Source organism: Bos mutus, chromosome 23, assembly GCF_027580195.1.
Source record: "Bos mutus isolate GX-2022 chromosome 23, NWIPB_WYAK_1.1, whole genome shotgun sequence".
Lineage (NCBI taxonomy): Eukaryota > Metazoa > Chordata > Mammalia > Artiodactyla > Bovidae > Bos > Bos mutus.
The window spans coordinates 43,262,226-43,279,405 of NC_091639.1; the positions used below are offsets into that span (position 1 = coordinate 43,262,226).

General features: G+C 48.6%; 1 protein-coding gene across 1 annotated transcript in view; it reads left to right on the forward strand.

Moving 5' to 3' along the window:
• LRRC1 (leucine rich repeat containing 1) overlaps positions 1-17,180 on the forward strand; it is a 135,670-nt gene that overhangs the window by 100,321 nt on the left and 18,169 nt on the right. The window contains exons 5-10 of the mRNA XM_005891374.2: positions 4,086-4,142; positions 4,435-4,498; positions 4,877-4,951; positions 8,649-8,793; positions 11,084-11,202; positions 12,669-12,752. Coding sequence (XP_005891436.2) covers positions 4,086-4,142; positions 4,435-4,498; positions 4,877-4,951; positions 8,649-8,793; positions 11,084-11,202; positions 12,669-12,752 — 544 coding nt within the window. The remainder of the gene's footprint in view (positions 1-4,085; positions 4,143-4,434; positions 4,499-4,876; positions 4,952-8,648; positions 8,794-11,083; positions 11,203-12,668; positions 12,753-17,180) is intronic.

Genomic DNA, 17,180 nt, shown 5'->3' on the forward strand with positions numbered 1-17,180 from the left:
TTAAAAAAAGTAAGGTTTGTATGGATTCTGAATTACCATGCAATTAAAAAAACAATATCTGTGTGTATTATCTGTTGAAAAGAAAGTTAAAAATCTCCTTTGTATAGGATGCTGCCTTTTGTATGAAAAAAGGAAGCTAAGGCTATATATTCATACCCCTTTTTCTTTGCATAAAAGGCAACTCTGGGTAAATGCACAAATAACCAACAGAAAGGGGTTATTTCCTGTGAGAAGGGTCTAGGTGGTAGGAGACTGGATAGACGCAGGACAGAGATGGGAGCCAACTCATTCCTGAATATTTGTTCTGCGTGTTTATTCATGTATTATATTGCTGCTGCTGTTTAGTCATTCAGTCGTGTCTGACTGTGACCCCATGGACTTAGCCCGCCAGGCTCCTGTGTCCATGGACTTCTCCAGGCAAGAATCCTGGAGTGGGGTGCCTTCCTTCAGGGGATCTGCATGACTCAGGGATTGAACCGACGTCTCCTTCATTGACAGATTCCTTACCACTGAGCCACCTGGGAAGCCCCAGTGTATTAGTACTATATTACACATATTCACAAATATTGTATTCCCTGTTCACAAAGTGAACCTCACAGACTCGAGGGTGAGAGCAGAAAGTGGTGACTGAAAATACAGATTCCATGATGAGTCCTGGCTCTGCCCCTTCCCAATCGTGGGAGACCTTATTCAGGTGCCCTCTTGTGCCTTCATTTTCTCATCCATAAAGTTAATTCTTGGCAAGAACTGGCAACAGTCTCTGTCATACAGTTCCTGTTGATGTTGTTACAGTAGTCATCAATGGCCAGTCATGTTGCCTGTTGAGTGTCTAAGCTTTTGGTCACATATCACGTGTTGACTGCATCAGCTGATCAATGCATGTGGAGTTTCTCTTGGCCTGTGGCTAACAGCCTGGCCTCTGAAGTAGACAGAGTTCAAGTCCCCGGACTGCGTCAGTTCTTAGCAGTGTGTCCTTTGCTCGCAAATATGCTGGAGTGGCATTGACCAGGTTGCCTGCATAGGGAAGTCACCTTCCTGAAGTCTATAATGGCAGATGCTGTACTCAGAAAAGCCAGGAGAGGAGGCCATTCATCCTTGAATTTTGATCTGACTGTCTCTGGTCCAAATCTGCATTCAGGCCAGCCCTGTTTATGTCAGCTCTTCCTAGAACGGCCTAGAGAACTCTCTTCTGGAGAGACTGGTAGGATTGTGCGTTGGCCTGGGGCTGTCCAGGGCAGGGTACTGATGAGAACCAAACCTGTGGTTTCATTTGAGAATCCGTTAATAATCAAAATGAGAACAGCCAGGCCAGGTTACACTCTGAGGTTTGGGCTTATATGGGAGGTGGGCATCTGTAGTCAAACCAGTGTCCTTACTTTTTATTCGTCATTGTCCCTCAAGTCACCAGTTACATATGATGTATCCTTAAAAGTTGTCCCGTACCAGTGGCTCCCCATCTGCAGGCCTGTCCTTGGAGGCGGTTTTGGGCAGAGGGGATGGCTCCCGTGGTTGATAGAATTGTGGAGCAGTCTTTCTGGGGACCCTGCCTTGGGGCTCATACATTTGTGTGGCCCCCGACTATACTTCCCTGGAGTAGGAAATGTCAACCCACTCCAGTATTGTTGCCTGGAAAATTCCAGGGACAGAGGAGCCTAGCGGGCTACAGTCCATGGGGTCAGAAAGGGCTGGGCACGACTGAGTGACCGAGCATGCAGGCAGGCATGACTGCTTGGGCACAGGGCCGTCTCAAGGAAATAACACATCAGACTGGCTCTGTCAACTTGAAGGAACATGTATCCTGCCCTAACTGCTGCAGCAGGTATGACTGTCTTCATTTTAGGGGACTCGAGGCGCCGTGGCGAAGCACTTCAGCCAAGCAGATCCAGGTAGTTGTGAGGATGTAAATTATAGAGAGAGAGTTCCAAAGAATGGCAGTCCCCAGAGTGAGGGCGGAGAAAGACGTGGCATCCCGCTCCAGTATTCCTGCCTGGAGAATTCCATGGACACGGGAGCCTGGTGGGCTGCAGTCCACAGGGTCGCAAAGACTCGGACATGACCGAGTGCCTAACGCACGCAGGGTGAGGGCAGGGTCTTGGCTGTCACTGGGTTTGAGCTGTGGCTTTGCCACTGTCTGATGGACCTCACACCAGCGGACCTTGGTTTCTTGATGGGGTCATCCTGGTGATACCAGCGACATGCTGGGTGGTTCCCGGTCAGGAGATGACAGTAAGGACCCAGGGGGTGCCCCGGGTGGTGGGCCCAGCTCTGTACTGCTTCAGGCAGGAGGTGTCGGGCCAGGAGGTGTCGGTAGCTGGGCCTGGTGACACTGCTTTGCAAGGTACACTTGATCGTGCCCAAGGAGGGAGCTTTGGAAGCAAGAGGAACGTTTTCCCTCATCTCATTAGTGGACGTCTCTAGTGGGTCAAAGAGATGTGAAAGTGATGAGCGTTCAACCTGGCAGGTCTGTCAGTGGTTTTTAAAATAGAGATGTGAAAACAGCCAAATGCTTATCACCTTTCCCATAAGACTGGTTCTGGGAACAGCTAAAACTGAAAACCAGGCCCTTGATTTTACTTTCACAGTGGCCTGTAATGTCCGGTGTCCGCCTTATCTATGGGTTGTTTTTAGGGGCACACAATGGGTGGTCCCCCATCCCTCCCACGTTATTTCTTCTACGTGAGGGTTTGGCCCAGAGGCAGTGGGACTGGGAAGTTGCGATTCCACCTGGCTGCATTTTAGGGGAAGAGTCTTGGTATTAAATTCATAATTACTGATTAGCAGGGTTACTGACTTTTAAAAATATGTATATTCTGAAGGGTTTTATTTTTTTCCTCTGGTTTAATTGTGAGACTGTTAACTGTTTCTAAATTTCTAAAATTATTTTTAGAAAATTGAAGGGGATATCAATTTTGTGCATTTCAAATGTATAGTTCAGATACATTTTTCAAGCCACTGGGTTTTATGTGTGTATATGATTGTTCCTGCAAATCAAATTTACATTTTCTAATGTTATGAAAAGCGCTGTCAGTGCCTGCAATTCTGGCTTTGATGTTGGAAGGAGAACAGAGGATTAAGGCAGATTAGGGTGTTGGTCTGACACCCTGTGTTCTGTGGGATCACAAGTAAAAGTCCTCCAAATCTGGGCGTTACTCTGGTGACATTAGCAGAAGCTGGAGTTCTCGCTTTTCAGAGCTTAGCACACGCCTGCTGGAGTAACCAGCCGATTCTGTCCTGAATCAGCGTGTCGTGCCAGCGCTAACATACTGGGAGGTGTGTGGCGTCTGCTGATTCAGAATCGCCACCGTGACCCAGATCACCAGCATCTGGGGAGAACCTCTGTATGCTCGCACGGTGTTTCTGCTAGACGTGGATTACGGCTGAGAGGCAGGAGAATCTGCTGAAAAGAGTGCCACCCGGGGTTTATTAAGAATAAAAGCAACATTATCACAGCCACTGCTTACCGAATCAGGCTGGTGTCCCGGGCACCGCGTGGAGTGTGTCGTTACTTGACCTCCTGCATCTCAGGGGCCCCTTGCTCTGTGAGTGTGGGAACTTAAGTGGAGCACGTGGACTCTCTGAACTGAGATGCCCACTGCGATCAGACAGACAGACTTCTCAGTGATGTTCAAACAGACTTCTCAGTGATGTTTGCAAGAAGAGCAGCTTGAGATTAAAGGCGTTCGGGTGGTCCTGTTTTTAAGGCAGTGGTGCATTTTTTACATTCTCAAGCCTGGAAGTGCATATTCGGCCCCTGTCTTGGTCCTGGGAGTGGCTGTCTCCCAGGGACTGGAGAGCTCTTCCCGTGTATCAGCGCACAGAGTCCATGTGCGCGAGGCCCTGCGGTGACGGTGCCACTCTCTTTACTTTAATGTTAAAATTTGCAAAGTAGAGACGATACTATTTTTACTGGGGATGGGGTGGTCATAGATATTTTTCCTCAGGGCAGTGAGTTACATGTCTTATTACTAAGAGTTGCTCCTTCTGGAGTGCATACGTTGGGGAGTGGGGATTGCTGGGGAGGGGAGGGAATAGGAAGAATCTTAGGTATTTTCCTTAAACCCTTTTTTTCTTCTGTTCATTTCTAGTCTTTATAACCTGGCTTCACTGGAACTGAGAGAGAATCTACTTACTTATCTCCCTGAGTGAGTCTCTGGGGAAAAGGGGGGTTTCATACTGAATGAATTTCCTGAAGCATTAAAAAAAAAAAACTACAAAAAAAACTACAGTAGCTTGTCAAAAAGAAGTTCTGTGTCTTTTGGAAAATTTGAGAGATGCCAGCCTTAATAGACTTCCTGTGTAGTATTTATGGCCATAAAATCCAGATGAATCTTATTTTGGGAAACTAGTCCAAGTGAGGAATCTCATGTTGCTCAGCATTTCTAAATCCCAAGAGCTCCTTCCCTTTGTGTGTGTGTGTGTTTTTTTTTTAAATAGCTCCCTTACCCAGCTACGGAGACTAGAAGAACTTGATTTAGGAAACAATGAAATATATAATTTGGTAAGTCTGTACTGAAGAGAGATTTGAATTTCACTTGTTCTTAGTTATGATCACAAAATATTTGGGGGGCATCTCTAGGGATACTCTTAAGCCATTGTTTCCACAGAGACAGCTTGGCAACATTAGAGCACGCGCTTCGGTTCACACGGGTTACGGATAATGATTGGGGGTGGAGGGTCGGGGGTGGAGGTGATGGCGTGAGTGGAAGCAGCTGGGAGTCTTGGGGATGCTTTTAGGAGAGGGGTGCTGATTTTAGAGAAGTACCCACAAACCTTTGCTGTGATACTCCATTCCTAACTGTTGAGTGAAGGTCCTTTCCTTCTTAATGGGGGGCTAAATACTGGAGCTTTGTTTCGGTAACATTGCTTTTTGTTTTAGCCAGAATCAATAGGAGCTCTCTTACATCTAAAGGATCTCTGGTTGGATGGAAATCAGCTGTCAGAATTACCTCAGGTGAGTGGTAATTTCACACTGTTTCCCTCCAAAATGCAAAGAGACCACCGTCACCCTCATGCATCCCCTGCTTCTCCATGAGACTTCTAGAAAAGGGAGCTTGAAAACTAAAACGTTGGTTGCCAAAGCAGATTTGGAAAGATTTGTTGAGCATTCATTGCGCCACATGGCCACAAAAAATTGAAAGCCTCAACCCATCGTTTCTAAAGATAGTAAATATATCTTTTGGTGTGTGAAGTCTGCATTTTATTTCATCCTGGCTTGAGGCCTGGGTTGCCTGCTTGAAGCCCAGCTCATTTGGAAATTACCAGGATGCCGGATTCTGATGGCAGAAGTTTCTGCCACTGTTGGTGATATGCCAAGTGTTTTGAGATGATTTGAGCACATTTTGCTGTGTAATAGTTGATGTAAAATCAGTGCAAAAAGTTTCTACTTCATATTTTCTCCCAAATGTTGCTTATGGTGTAGCTGGGCCGTCACAAGCTCTTTATGTTTCTCCTGCTGGTACCAAGCATGAGGAGCCGTGTTCCAAATGAAACGGGCTCTCGTGTGGGCTTCTGTGTCAGCCTGTGGGTTCTAGCGCATAGACCCACCTTCCCATCAGTTGAGAGAGAGTTAAACAACAACAACACACAGGCATTTCCCCCAACTTTGTTTTTCTCCAGCTGTTACCGAATTCTACTCTTCGGGGTCTCTTAGAGCCAGGGTTTAAAGTCCATATATTTCCTGATGGTTGAGGTGTGTGTATTGTATAGTAATTCAGGGGCTGTCTCTGCTAGGCTCTCTGGACCAGCTATGATGGCCCGTGCCCTTCGGGTGGAGAAGGTGTATCTGTGCAAGGAAGCCTGGTGCTATAAAAAAGCACTTGAGTAAAATTCTAGTTGTAGTTATGTGCTAGAATTGCCAGGACATCACCGACGACTCACGCGACTACGGAGCTAATGCGAGTCTGTTCCTGAGGTCTTGGCTGCATTTGGGAAAAGGAAAGGGCAGATCAGCAGCTGATATGAGTGAGGGTTTGATTAACAGATTTCTCTAGGAAATTATGAAACGTCCTGATTAAGAGAAGTCTGGTTACTTAGAAGAGTCAAAGGATGGGGCAGAAATGCCAGGAAGATATTAAGAAAGTATAAAATACCAGCTATAAAGGCTGGATAAACAACAAGGCCCTGTGGAGCACAGGGAACTATATTCAATATCCTGTAATAAAACAGAATGGAAGAAGAATATGAAGAAGTGTGTATGTATAACTGAGTCACTTTGCAGTATAGGAGAAGTTAACACAGCATACTTGAATAAAGTAAAAATCCGCTCTTAGACATGCGGAGGAGAGTATATGTGTGGACGGATGTATGTAAACAATTGTGTGCAAAATGTCACGTCCTAAACACAAAGAAATTAACATGCCACTGATCATGTTATTAATTTTTTTTTATGCATCTCATTGGCCCACTTGTATAACCTTTTGTTAAGTCAGGACTAAACTCATCAGACAGTCTCAGATAATCAGTTATTTTCCTGTCTTCACTGATGACAAAAAGAAAAGGAGATAAAGACATTGTTTAAAGGAATACATTTAAAAAGTAGACTATCCTCAGGGAGCCTGGCCTGAAATTAGTAGAAAGGTAGTCTGCTTTCCTCCAGGCAGGAAATGCAGGTTTGGAGTCCCAGGGTGAGTACTGGATTGGGTAGGGATAATCTGGGTAGTTGTTCAGGCCAAATTCAGTGCTAATTTAGGAGTCTGTACCTATGTAGACTTCAGGGGGCCACTGGAGTTCGAGGTGGGGTTTAATTCTGGGCCTGGAGTGATGTTTCCCAGCGGGAAGGATGGAGGCACAGTTGTGAACAGACTTGGGCAGAGGGTGTCCAGACCTGTCCAGGCGAGAGGGTGCTGAGCGCGGGGGCGGGGGTGGGGGGGCGCGGACAGGCTGGCAGCAGATCGGGGCAGTGGGGGCACCGGTAAGAGGGAGCGTGTGTCAGGAGAGTGGAGGGTCAGATGCCTCTGGATTGGAGCTTGGGCCCCAAGGAGGTGCCTCCCCTCCAGGTCGGCTCTTCCCTTTCAGAGCAGTCTGGCTCTCTTGTCTCGGGTATTAACAGAGAGTGTGTGTGTGTATTAATAGTGTGTGTGGTATGTGTGTGCATCTGTGTCTGTCTGTATCTGTGTGTGTGTCTGTGTGTGTATGTCTGTGTGTAAGTTTGTGTGTGTGTGTGGCTCTCGTATCTCGGGTATTAACTATGTGTCTGTGCGTGTGTGTGTGTGCATGTGTGTGCCGTGTGTGTGTGTGTGTGTGCATGCATGTGCCGTGTGTGTGTGTGTATTGTGTGTGTGGTGTATGTGTCTGTGTCCATGTGTATCTGTGTGTGTGTGAGCATGCACATGTGTGTGTGCGCTCTCCAGTTTCCCCGGGGAGCAGCTGAGCCCCTGTTGTGTGTGTGTGTGTCTATGGGTGTATGTGTCTGTGTGTGTGTGTGTGTGTGTGTGTGAGTGCACACATGTGTGTGTGCTCTCCAGTTTCCCCAGGGAGCAGCTGAGCCCCTGTTGTGTGTGTGTGTGTCTGTGTGTGTATGTTTGTGTGTGTGTGTGGCTCTGTTGTCTTGGGTATTAACTGTGTGTCTGTGTGCGTGTGTGCGTGTGCCTGTGTGTGTGTGTCTGTGTCCGTGTGTATCTGTGTGTGTGAGCGTGCACATGTGTGTGCATTCATTTCCCCGGGGAGCAGCTGAGCCCCTGTTGTGTGTGTGTGTGTGTGTGTGTGTATGTGTGTGCTCCAGTTTCCCCGGGGAGCAGCTGAGCCCCTGTTGTGTGTGTGTGTGTGTGTGTGTGTGTGTGCTCCAGTTTCCCCAGGGAGCAGCTGAGCCCCTGTTGTGTGTGTGTGTGTGTGTGTGTGTGTGTGTGTGTGTGTGTGTGTGTGTGTGTGTGTGCTCCAGTTTCCCCAGGGAGCAGCTGAGCCCCTGTTGTGTGTGTATCTGAGTGTGTGTGTGTGTGTGTGTATCTGAGTGTGTGTGTGTGTATCTGAGTGTGTGTGTGTGTATCTGAGTGTGTGTGTGTGTGTATCTGAGTGTGTGTGTGTGTGTGTATCTGAGTGTGTGTGTGTGTGTGTGTATCTGTGTGTGTGTGTGTGTGTGCTCCAGTTTCCCCGGGGAGCAGCTGAGCCCCTGTTGTGTGTGTGTGTGTGTGTATCTGAGTGTGTGTGTGTGTGTGTGTGTGTGTGTATCTGTGTGTGTGTGCTCCAGTTTCCCCGGGGAGCAGCTGAGCCCCTGTTGTCCCACGAGATGCCTGTCACAGACATAGAAAGGAGTCGGCTTCCCACAGGACTTCACAGGCTGTTCTGAGTATTGAGTCCAAATGTGGAGAACTGGCGTCTGGCCTCTTTTTTTCTTCTTTATCCCAAACTGTGGGGCCTTCAAGCGGCTGGTTTTCCCCTGGTGCCCATGTCCTCATCTTACTGAGGGAATGACTCCTCGCCTGCCTGCAGGCCGAGGGCCTGGCCTCCCTTCCCAGTACCCATGTGTGATTCACACAGCTTCCCGTTTTCATCAGAAGGGGTCTGGAAACTCACCCCCGCTGTCGCCTTTGACCAGCACTTATGGAAGAATCCTTAGGGCCACTCTGCGGTGATCTTGAAAAATCAATATAAGAAATTCCTCCAAACGGTGACTGGTTCTGGCATGACTTTCTTTTCCTGTGTCATTGGTACAGGAAATAGGAAATCTGAAGAACCTGCTCTGCTTAGACGTCTCTGAAAACAGGTTGGAAAGGCTTCCGGAAGAAATCAGCGGCCTGACTTCACTGACGGATTTGGTCATTTCGCAGAACTTGTTAGAAATGCTCCCGGACGGCATCGGTGAGTGTAGACGCCAGCTGCCCCCGTGCTGGCTGTTCGCGTCCTGGGGCGTGGTTCCTTCAGTCGTTACAGGTTGAATCTCTCTGTGTGCAGGCATGTCTGTGTTCCTGGTCTGGGAGCAGGCCTGTTAAATATACGTTACTACTTTTAAGTGTAGGCCCGTCTACCTCCTCTGCAGCTTGTGTCCATGATTTTGGTGGGGATGAGCCTAAATTGTAGAATGTGTTTTGGGCATATGAACAGTTATCAAGACTTTTCTAATTGAGCATTGCAAATAGTTTATGTGGAATGACCTTTGACCTCATAGTGTGACCCCAAGGAAGGGCTGTTACTGGGGGGAAACACATTGAGCCTTTTCTGTTGAGCCTTTTCTGATTCCATCGGGAATCATCTTTTCCTTGAACCATTCTGTGCCGTTTCCTTTAAAAAACAGTCCAGACGTTTCCTTTACCGAACAGGAGAGCTCAGCTCAGGGTGAGAAAATAAACACAGAGAAGATAAACAGACATGGGCTGTCAGCTCTGCCATAGCCAGGCCTTCCTAGAAACTGTAGGAAGCTGTATTAAACCGTGTGGCTGTCGTAGGGCAGGTTCTTTGACCTTCACTTAACCTGCATTCAGAACATCAAAGGGAGTTTGGGAGAGGTTTTCAGTAGTCGGAGAAGCCGTGTGACAGGGGCCTGGCTTCCTTTCTGGCATCTGGTCCAGATGAAAGGGTTGTTGATAAGAGCAGCTTGGCAGAGGACCGACAGACGCTGCCTTTCAGGTGAGTCTGGTTGGGGACCTGAGTGGGACTGTGACTCTAGGTGGGAATGTCCGGTAGGAATCACGTATAGCATCAGAACAGCTGTGGGGACTCAGGATGTTTGGCTGCTGGGAAAAGAGAGAAGTAGGCACGAGATGCTGACATCAGGCCTTTGAAGGGCTGTCGGGTGGAAGGAGGCGTCGCCTCCTTCTGTCTTCTCGTTCAAGAGGGTGAAAGGAAAAGGTTGTGAATCTCAGTTTGATTTAAGGAAGAGCTTAACGTGCATCTCTTAGGAATCAGTGTGGGCTGCTTAGTGAAGAAATGAACCTCCTGGCACTAGAAGTATTCAAGGAGAGTCTGCAGGCCCGCTTGTGAGTGGTGTTGAGGAGCTCTTGGGGTGAGCTCTGCCAGCTGTATGTTCCATGCCCCAAAGACAGTGCTGACGAGTCTCCTGGCCTGAGGACTGGGGGCCCTTCTGGGGACAGGGTTAGTAGGTACTGACTGTGCTGAATAAGCAGCCCCCCTGCCCTGCCCCGTGACCGCACTCAGCATGAGTTCACCCTTTTGGCATCTCTCCGTCTCCGGCTTTATCACTTCTGTGATAGAGGCTGTCCTCTGACTGCCCTGAGGACAGTGACATCACTCTGGCCACCCTCTGTGGATACCAAGGACACCTGCTTGGGAGGCACACCCTCGAGGCAGGAGCAGGTGACAGCGAGACTCTGACGGCTCAGGGTCTCCTCCAGCCCTTGGCGGCTGCAGAGGCTGCGGTAAACTGGCTCTTCCTCTGTGGCCTGAGGGCACCTCTCATGAGTCCATTCTGCGTTCTGAGTGAGACAGACCTGTCTTAATGTGGCCTTCTAGAGATTACCATCTGACCCCGCAGGCTCAGAGATTTCCCTTGTAGGGCTCCTCACTGACTCATCGTCACCCCCAGGTGATGGAATGGACTGCCGTGTGCTGTCTTTTGTTTTTAGCGAGGGTGATTCTCGTGTGTGTTAGCTGCTCAGTTGTGTCTGACTCTTTGTGACCCATGGACCGTAGACCATCAGGATCCCCTGATCCCGGAATTCTCCAGGCAAGAGTCCTGGAGAGGGTTGCCATTTCCTTCCCCAGGGGATCTTCCTGACCCAGGGATTGAACCCAGGTCTCCTGCATTGCAGGCAGGTTCTTTGCCATCTGAGCCAGGATGATTCTTAGGGTAACGTAAAAGTCTCTCCTCTGTATACAAGACGTTTCCTGTTCTTGAAGCTCCATCAAGAGCCAGCTCTTTGTTTTTTCATGAAAATCTATGGGCTTTGACATGATTTTTTTAGGTAGCAACTTTTTAAATGATTTGCCATTAATTGCCAACTGTTTCTGACAAACAGAACACATGATTTTAACTCTCAACCTTTTGTACTCTAAATGCAAATAGCACAATTTCTTGAAGCTGGGTGAGGAAACCAAATGAGAATGGAAATTCCAAACAGCAAGCAGAGGGGAGATGCCAAGTGGTGACCAGAAAAACAGTGATAACTAATGAGCCTAAATGACCCTTTTACAGGAAAACTAAAGAAACTGTCCATCTTGAAGGTGGATCAGAATCGACTCACCCAGTTGCCCGAGGCAGTCGGAGACTGTGAGAGCCTCACGGAATTGGTTCTTACAGAAAATCGGCTCCTGGTGAGTGTGGCCCCAGGGTCAGGTGGAGATTAATGGTGTGGGTTCCGCGTCAGCAACGCTTTGCAGGGTCGCTTCTGCATATTTGTAATTTGGGTGGACCAGATGGAGGTCCCCTTATGTTGTAACTAACCAAGGGGCCTGAGAAGCAGGCTCGGGACATGCAGATGATCCCGGTCCCCCCGTCAGAGACTGCGCCCCATCGTGACGCTCAGGGTACGGGCACTGGCCTGGACACCTGGGGAAGGGAGGCAGGGGGACCGGCCCTGCTGGTTGAAGTGCCTCTGCTCGTGTCTGAGGATGGGCCAGTGGGAATGGTGTCCTTCTGGTTCTTGGAGCAGATGTGAGTGCAGGGGAGGGGAGGGGATGGGGGCTGGACCCAGAAAGCCTTGGGGGCACTGAGGGTGGGGGATGCTCTTTTGGGGAGCCAGAGCACAGCTCTGACCTTGATCTCACCCCGTCCAAGAAGCTGGGTGAGGCAGAGCAGGTGCCCGGGCTTGGACCGGCCCTCCCCGTCCTCCGGGTGACGCCTGCAGAGCGGGTTTCTGGGGCGGTTGCTCTCTGCCCGCTGCTGCTCCCGCCGCCCGCCCCATCTGCTCACCCTGCTCCCCCTGTCCTGGCCTTGTAGCCTCTTTGTTTTTGGTTTACTTTCCTGCCTTTCCCTCCACTTCTCTGTCTTCATTTTGTCACTTTAGTTTTTACCCGACTTTTCCTTTTACCTCTTTCTCCCCTTTTCTCCTTTCTTTATAAAAGGAGTAAGTAATGCTCTTCTGGGGAGCAGAGCAGAAGAAGACAGCAAGAGTGGGTTAAGGAGGCGGAGCTGGTGTGGGCCTGGGAACATCCCCCTGTAGTCAGGACACTGGGCTCCTTCCTTGTTTCTGGAAGGAATCCGTTAGAATTACAGATGGTAGTCGTGACAGTTAGAAAAGTGACGTTCACCCCTGGATTGCATCAGGGTTGAAGATCCTCCTCTCCCCATGGACCCAGGGCTGGTTCCTGCAGGGTCGGAGCGCTCACACCAGCCAGGGTGGTCCCGCCCCGCCCCCCCCGCCCCGCCCACACACACACACCTGCCCAGCTCCAGCTCCCACCGCCTGCACTCCGGCCCCCACAGGCATCTGCAAACTAGCGGTTCTCAGAGGTGCGGGCAGGGAGGGGTGGATCTCAGGGGTGCAGATTTCACTTCCTTGACTTGAAGGGCCTTCGCTACCTCTTTTACTGTGTGTTTCCCTGTTCCCAGGCCTGTGTCTTTAACCTCATTTCATTGAAACATACTCTCATTTCTACAAAAATGCAAAATATTAGATGCCACATCCCCAAGTGAGCATTACAAACACCTGCTGTTGAGGAAGGACTTGTCTTGCTGGATGAGATTAGACCCTCTCAGTTCTTGAAAAGATCCATTTTATCTGTTTTACTCTGAGCCATGTCCAAAGTATGTGTTAATAACAAAAATGTTATTTTAACAGACTTTACCTAAGAGCATTGGAAAACTTAAGAAGTTGAGCAACTTGAATGCAGACAGAAATAAATTAGTGTCTTTACCAAAAGAGGTATGTGCTTTTAAGAAAATAATATAATAATTCATAAAGAAATAATGATACACAAGGGATCACAGATGTCAAATACTTATATGCTGCTTTTTAAAGGTGTGAACTCTCATCAGTGGGTCCAGAGATGGTCGGAGGAATTGTATCAAAGAATGACCATCAGTAACGTTGGGGAGAGTTGGGAAAGGTGAATTCGGAGGGGGACAGAGAGAGTGGCGTTTGGGGGCTGGCCTAGGAGAAGAGCAAGACCATTGACAGGAAGGGGTGATTATGGACTTTAGCTTTGGGGGTGATTGGGTCTAGTGAGCAGGTAAGCCCTCCCATGAGCCATTGGAGTTGTGAAGATGGGTCTCAGTGAACAGTCTTCCTGGGCAGAAGCTCATGTCTGGGAGAATGAGAGGGAGCCCTCCACGTAGAGGCGGACGCCCGGGAAGGTAGAGCCCGGTTCTTAAGATTTTTTGGTGGATGCTCCCAGCTGGAGAAGAGAGCCTCCACCCCTTGTGGGCATGGCTGTGTGATTTAGAGGCATTTATCCAAGGAGGTGCCGGAACTGAGAATGGGAGGAAGCCCTAAGGGGTCGCACGAGGTGGCCTCCGGGGTGCTGTTTAAAAGGAAGGCTGTCTTTCTCTTTGGAACCAGGAGAACCTGCCTGAAGATGGGTCACACTGAGCTTGGTCTCTGTTAAAGAGTAAGACGCTGTTTTTCTGCCGCACAGCAAGCTGCTGAGCCGCTCGGCCTGGCCGCACAGGAGGAGGTGTGGCCTCCTGCGCTGTGGTCCCCAGGGAGCAGCTTCCTGCTTCCTTCTCTGCTCCACCCTTGTCAATGCCCATCTTGTAGTCATTTCAGAGCTGTTCTCCAGGCAGCAGCGCTTGAGGGGCTCTGACGCTCCCCGGCCGCTCCTGCAGGCATCTCACCTGGCCTGGTCTTTTCTCCCCCGTCCCTGTCTGGGGGTTCAGCGGCCCCGCTTCTCCCTGGGTGCGTTAGCCGGTGCTCCTGAGCGGAAGGATAGGGATGTTTGTTACAGATGTGACCGCATTCTCACACAGCCACGATGGGAATCCTAACATTTAAGTAAAGCTGTTTCCAGCGCAAAGGCTTAAGTCTCCATCTTCGCTAAACTGGGACTCAAGGAAGAGATTCTGCTCATTAAATCCTCATTTTGGTTCCAGTCTAAAAGCAATAAACTGAAGGACAGAGCTGGTGTTGATTGTACTCTGGTGGGAGAGCGCGTGTGGGTGGGTGTAGGTCAGACGCACAGGCAGAGGGAAGGACAAAAGATCCAGGCCCTCCCTCCGCAGTGGCTGCCCCGCACCAGGTGCTGTCCTGCCTGTTCAGTGAATGTCACGGCCCTGGACCAGGCGCTGTCCTGCTTGTTCAGTGAATGTCACGGCCGCTTTTGAGGCCATGAGGATCTGGATCTCCCTGCTTTATAGACGGGGAAGCTGAGGCAGGGAGAGCTTTCCGGCCGGGGCTCCCGCAGCTGGAGTCTGGAGAAGAGACTGCAGATGTGTCCCCCACGGCCAAGCCCGTAAAAGCCTGGCCGCTCAGCTGGTAGAGATGGAACCCCACCTTTTCACCTCTTGACCTTGACATGAGGCAGCCCCCTTGGTTGCGTAAAGGAAGTGCAGTTTGGACACCTTAGAAGATTAATGCATTTGAGGAAAGTTTTCAGTAGACCCTGAAGAGAGCACTTTCGAGTGTGACGTTAATCCCCAGCAAGGTCCCCGCATCCCTGCCCCTCTCTGCATCCGGTCTTTCAAAGGGACACGTTGTAGACAAGAACGTGAGGAATTGCTTTCTGTAAACTGTCCCCGTCATATTAGCATCAGCCCTTTTTTCACTCTGAGAGGATGAAATTATGATGCTTCCCTGGCATCTGGAATTTCATCAGGGGATGGAGTCTGCGCCTTTTCCTTCCGCTGCCCAAAAAGGCAGTTGTTTAGGGCCCCGGGGACTGGCTCCTTTCTTGCCCATTTCACCCCCGCTCACACTCAGCTCCCAGACTGGGATGTGTCCCAGTTCTGCTTGTGAATCCCAGCTCGGTGACCCTGCAGAAATTGGCAGTGCTGCCCCGTGGACTGGGCCGACAAACCACGGAGGGGCCCTCACCTTGTGCTGGGTCTCCTTTGTTGGTCTGGGCTGTGCGTGCGTGCGTGCGTGCGTGCGCATGTTTTCTGCCTCCAAGCTTGATACCATCCCATCAAATCCTGCACTCTCCTGATTGGATTCTCCTCTCTTCTTCTTCTGACGTGATTGCTTCCTCTTGAACAGTTGTCTCACGCATGACGCATTTAGACTGACGGTGCCAACCAGTCCCGTGTACGTGTCCCCAGCCATAGCTGTATTAGTGGCCGTTGGTCTGGGGCGCTGTGAGCTCTTTCTCTGTCTTTGTCTTTTCTTTCCCATTTGGTAACGTAACGTACTGTCAGTTTTACAGCACAGTCCCTTCGTCTATAGCAGCATTTATTTGCATTTTTCCCCCACATGGTTGAGGGGAAGATGTTTGTACTGTGTGGGTCACAATGATAGATTCTGTTTGTGTTCTGTGGTGTCACGTGTAGTAAACATTTGCAAATCAATGAATGTCTTTTGTTTTCTTAATTGTTAGCTGCTTGGATATTTAGAAAAGTCGGGTAAACTTGCCATCTTGTAAGTATTGTTCAGACCACAGTTGCATCTCCAGCTTCCATTCTGCTTCTCACATGCATGAAGATTCAGATTGGCTGAGCACTTTATGCGCTTTTCATTGTAAAACGTTGGACATTTTCCTCCAAACTCAGTTTTTCTTTTCGTGAATGACTGCATGGCCTGGAACCTAATTTTGTTATGTGTTTGTCAGATTTGTTCCAATTATTCTCTCTCAAAAGAATGCTTTTCTGTGAATTACATCTAAAGTTACTCAGATATTTTGAAAGGCATAACTTGGCAGCTCACCTGCCTTCACCCGATTCTAGTTTATTGGCATGATTCTATCTCCGATGGGAAGGCTAGATTCGCTTTATTTGCTACATGTGGCATGCTTCTAATTTTTCAGGTCACTTATTTGCATCTTTTACCCCTCATCGTATTGCTCAAGTATGTATGTTTCTGCAATAAGGAAGTTCCCTTAAAAAAATCCTGGTTTTGGTGGACGGAAGAGGCTGTTGTAGCGTGATTTGCGGACAGACAGGACGTTGGTGAATGTGTGATCACGCATATGAAGATACGTTTCCGGCCACCTCTTACCTTTAAGTAACCTTGACCACAAAGGTTTCTGCCTGGAAGATGTTGTGCATGTGCCTAAGTTTAGGGCTTGGTCTTTTTTCTCTATTAAGTCAAAATGGAGGTGACTCTCATGCCATCATACCTGTCCAGTGAAATAAGACAAGGGAGGATTTACAGATCAGTCATCACAACTTTTCCTCTAACAGGCAATCTGTAAACATCAATTACCCACAGATTTTGTTGTGATATTCAGAAAGGTTCATGGTGATAGAGTATTCATTTTGTGGATAACTTCCTTCCTAATTCTTCAGTTCAGTTGCTCAGTCATGTCTGACTCTTTGCAACCCCATGGACTACAGCATGGACTCCCTGTCCATCACCAACTCTGGAGCTTGCTCAAACCATCGGGTCAGTGATGCCATCCAACCATCTCATCCTCTCTCGTCCCCTTCTCCTCCTGCCTTCAGTCTTGCCCAGCATCAGGGTCTTTTCCAATGAGTCAGTTCTTTGCATCAGTGATGCCATCCAACCATCTCATCCTCTCTCGTCCCCTTCTCCTCCTGCCTTCAGTCTTGCCCAGCATCAGGGTCTTTTCCAATGAGTCAGTTCTTTGCATCAGGTGGCTAAAGTATTATTCTTAGTACAATTTAAAATTCTTCTAGATTAAGTTCCCATGATATAAAGTGAACTATTGATAAATAAAAGAGATAAGACAAAACCTAAAAATTAAAAAAAGAAGAAAGCTGACCATTGGATTTCAAGATGGAGAAGGCATTGTATATTTGGAAGATGAAGTAAGTCATAAAGAAACAGTTGATGGATTTATCTACATGAAGATGAGATTTCTGATCTTTGTGAAAATAAAGACAGCTAGCTGGAAGTCAGGGAGACTTTTACAACATTGCATGTGAAGGCTGCCTTTCCTTACTCTGTTAGAAGTTATTTCACATCCGAGAAGAGTAGTGCCTACTCTAGAACAGTGGACAGAAAGAAAAGCAGAGAAACCCCACAGAAGCCAGTAAGTGATTCACAGGAGAAAAAAATTGAAATGGGTTTCTAATGTGAAATCATTATTCACAGCTAGAATTGAGATTGCCGGGAGAAATATCAATAACCTCAGATATGCAGATGACACCACCCTTATGGCAGGAAGTGAAGAGAAACTAAAGAGCCTCTAGATGAAGTAAAAGAGGAGAGTGAAAAAGTTGGCTTAAAACTCAACATTCA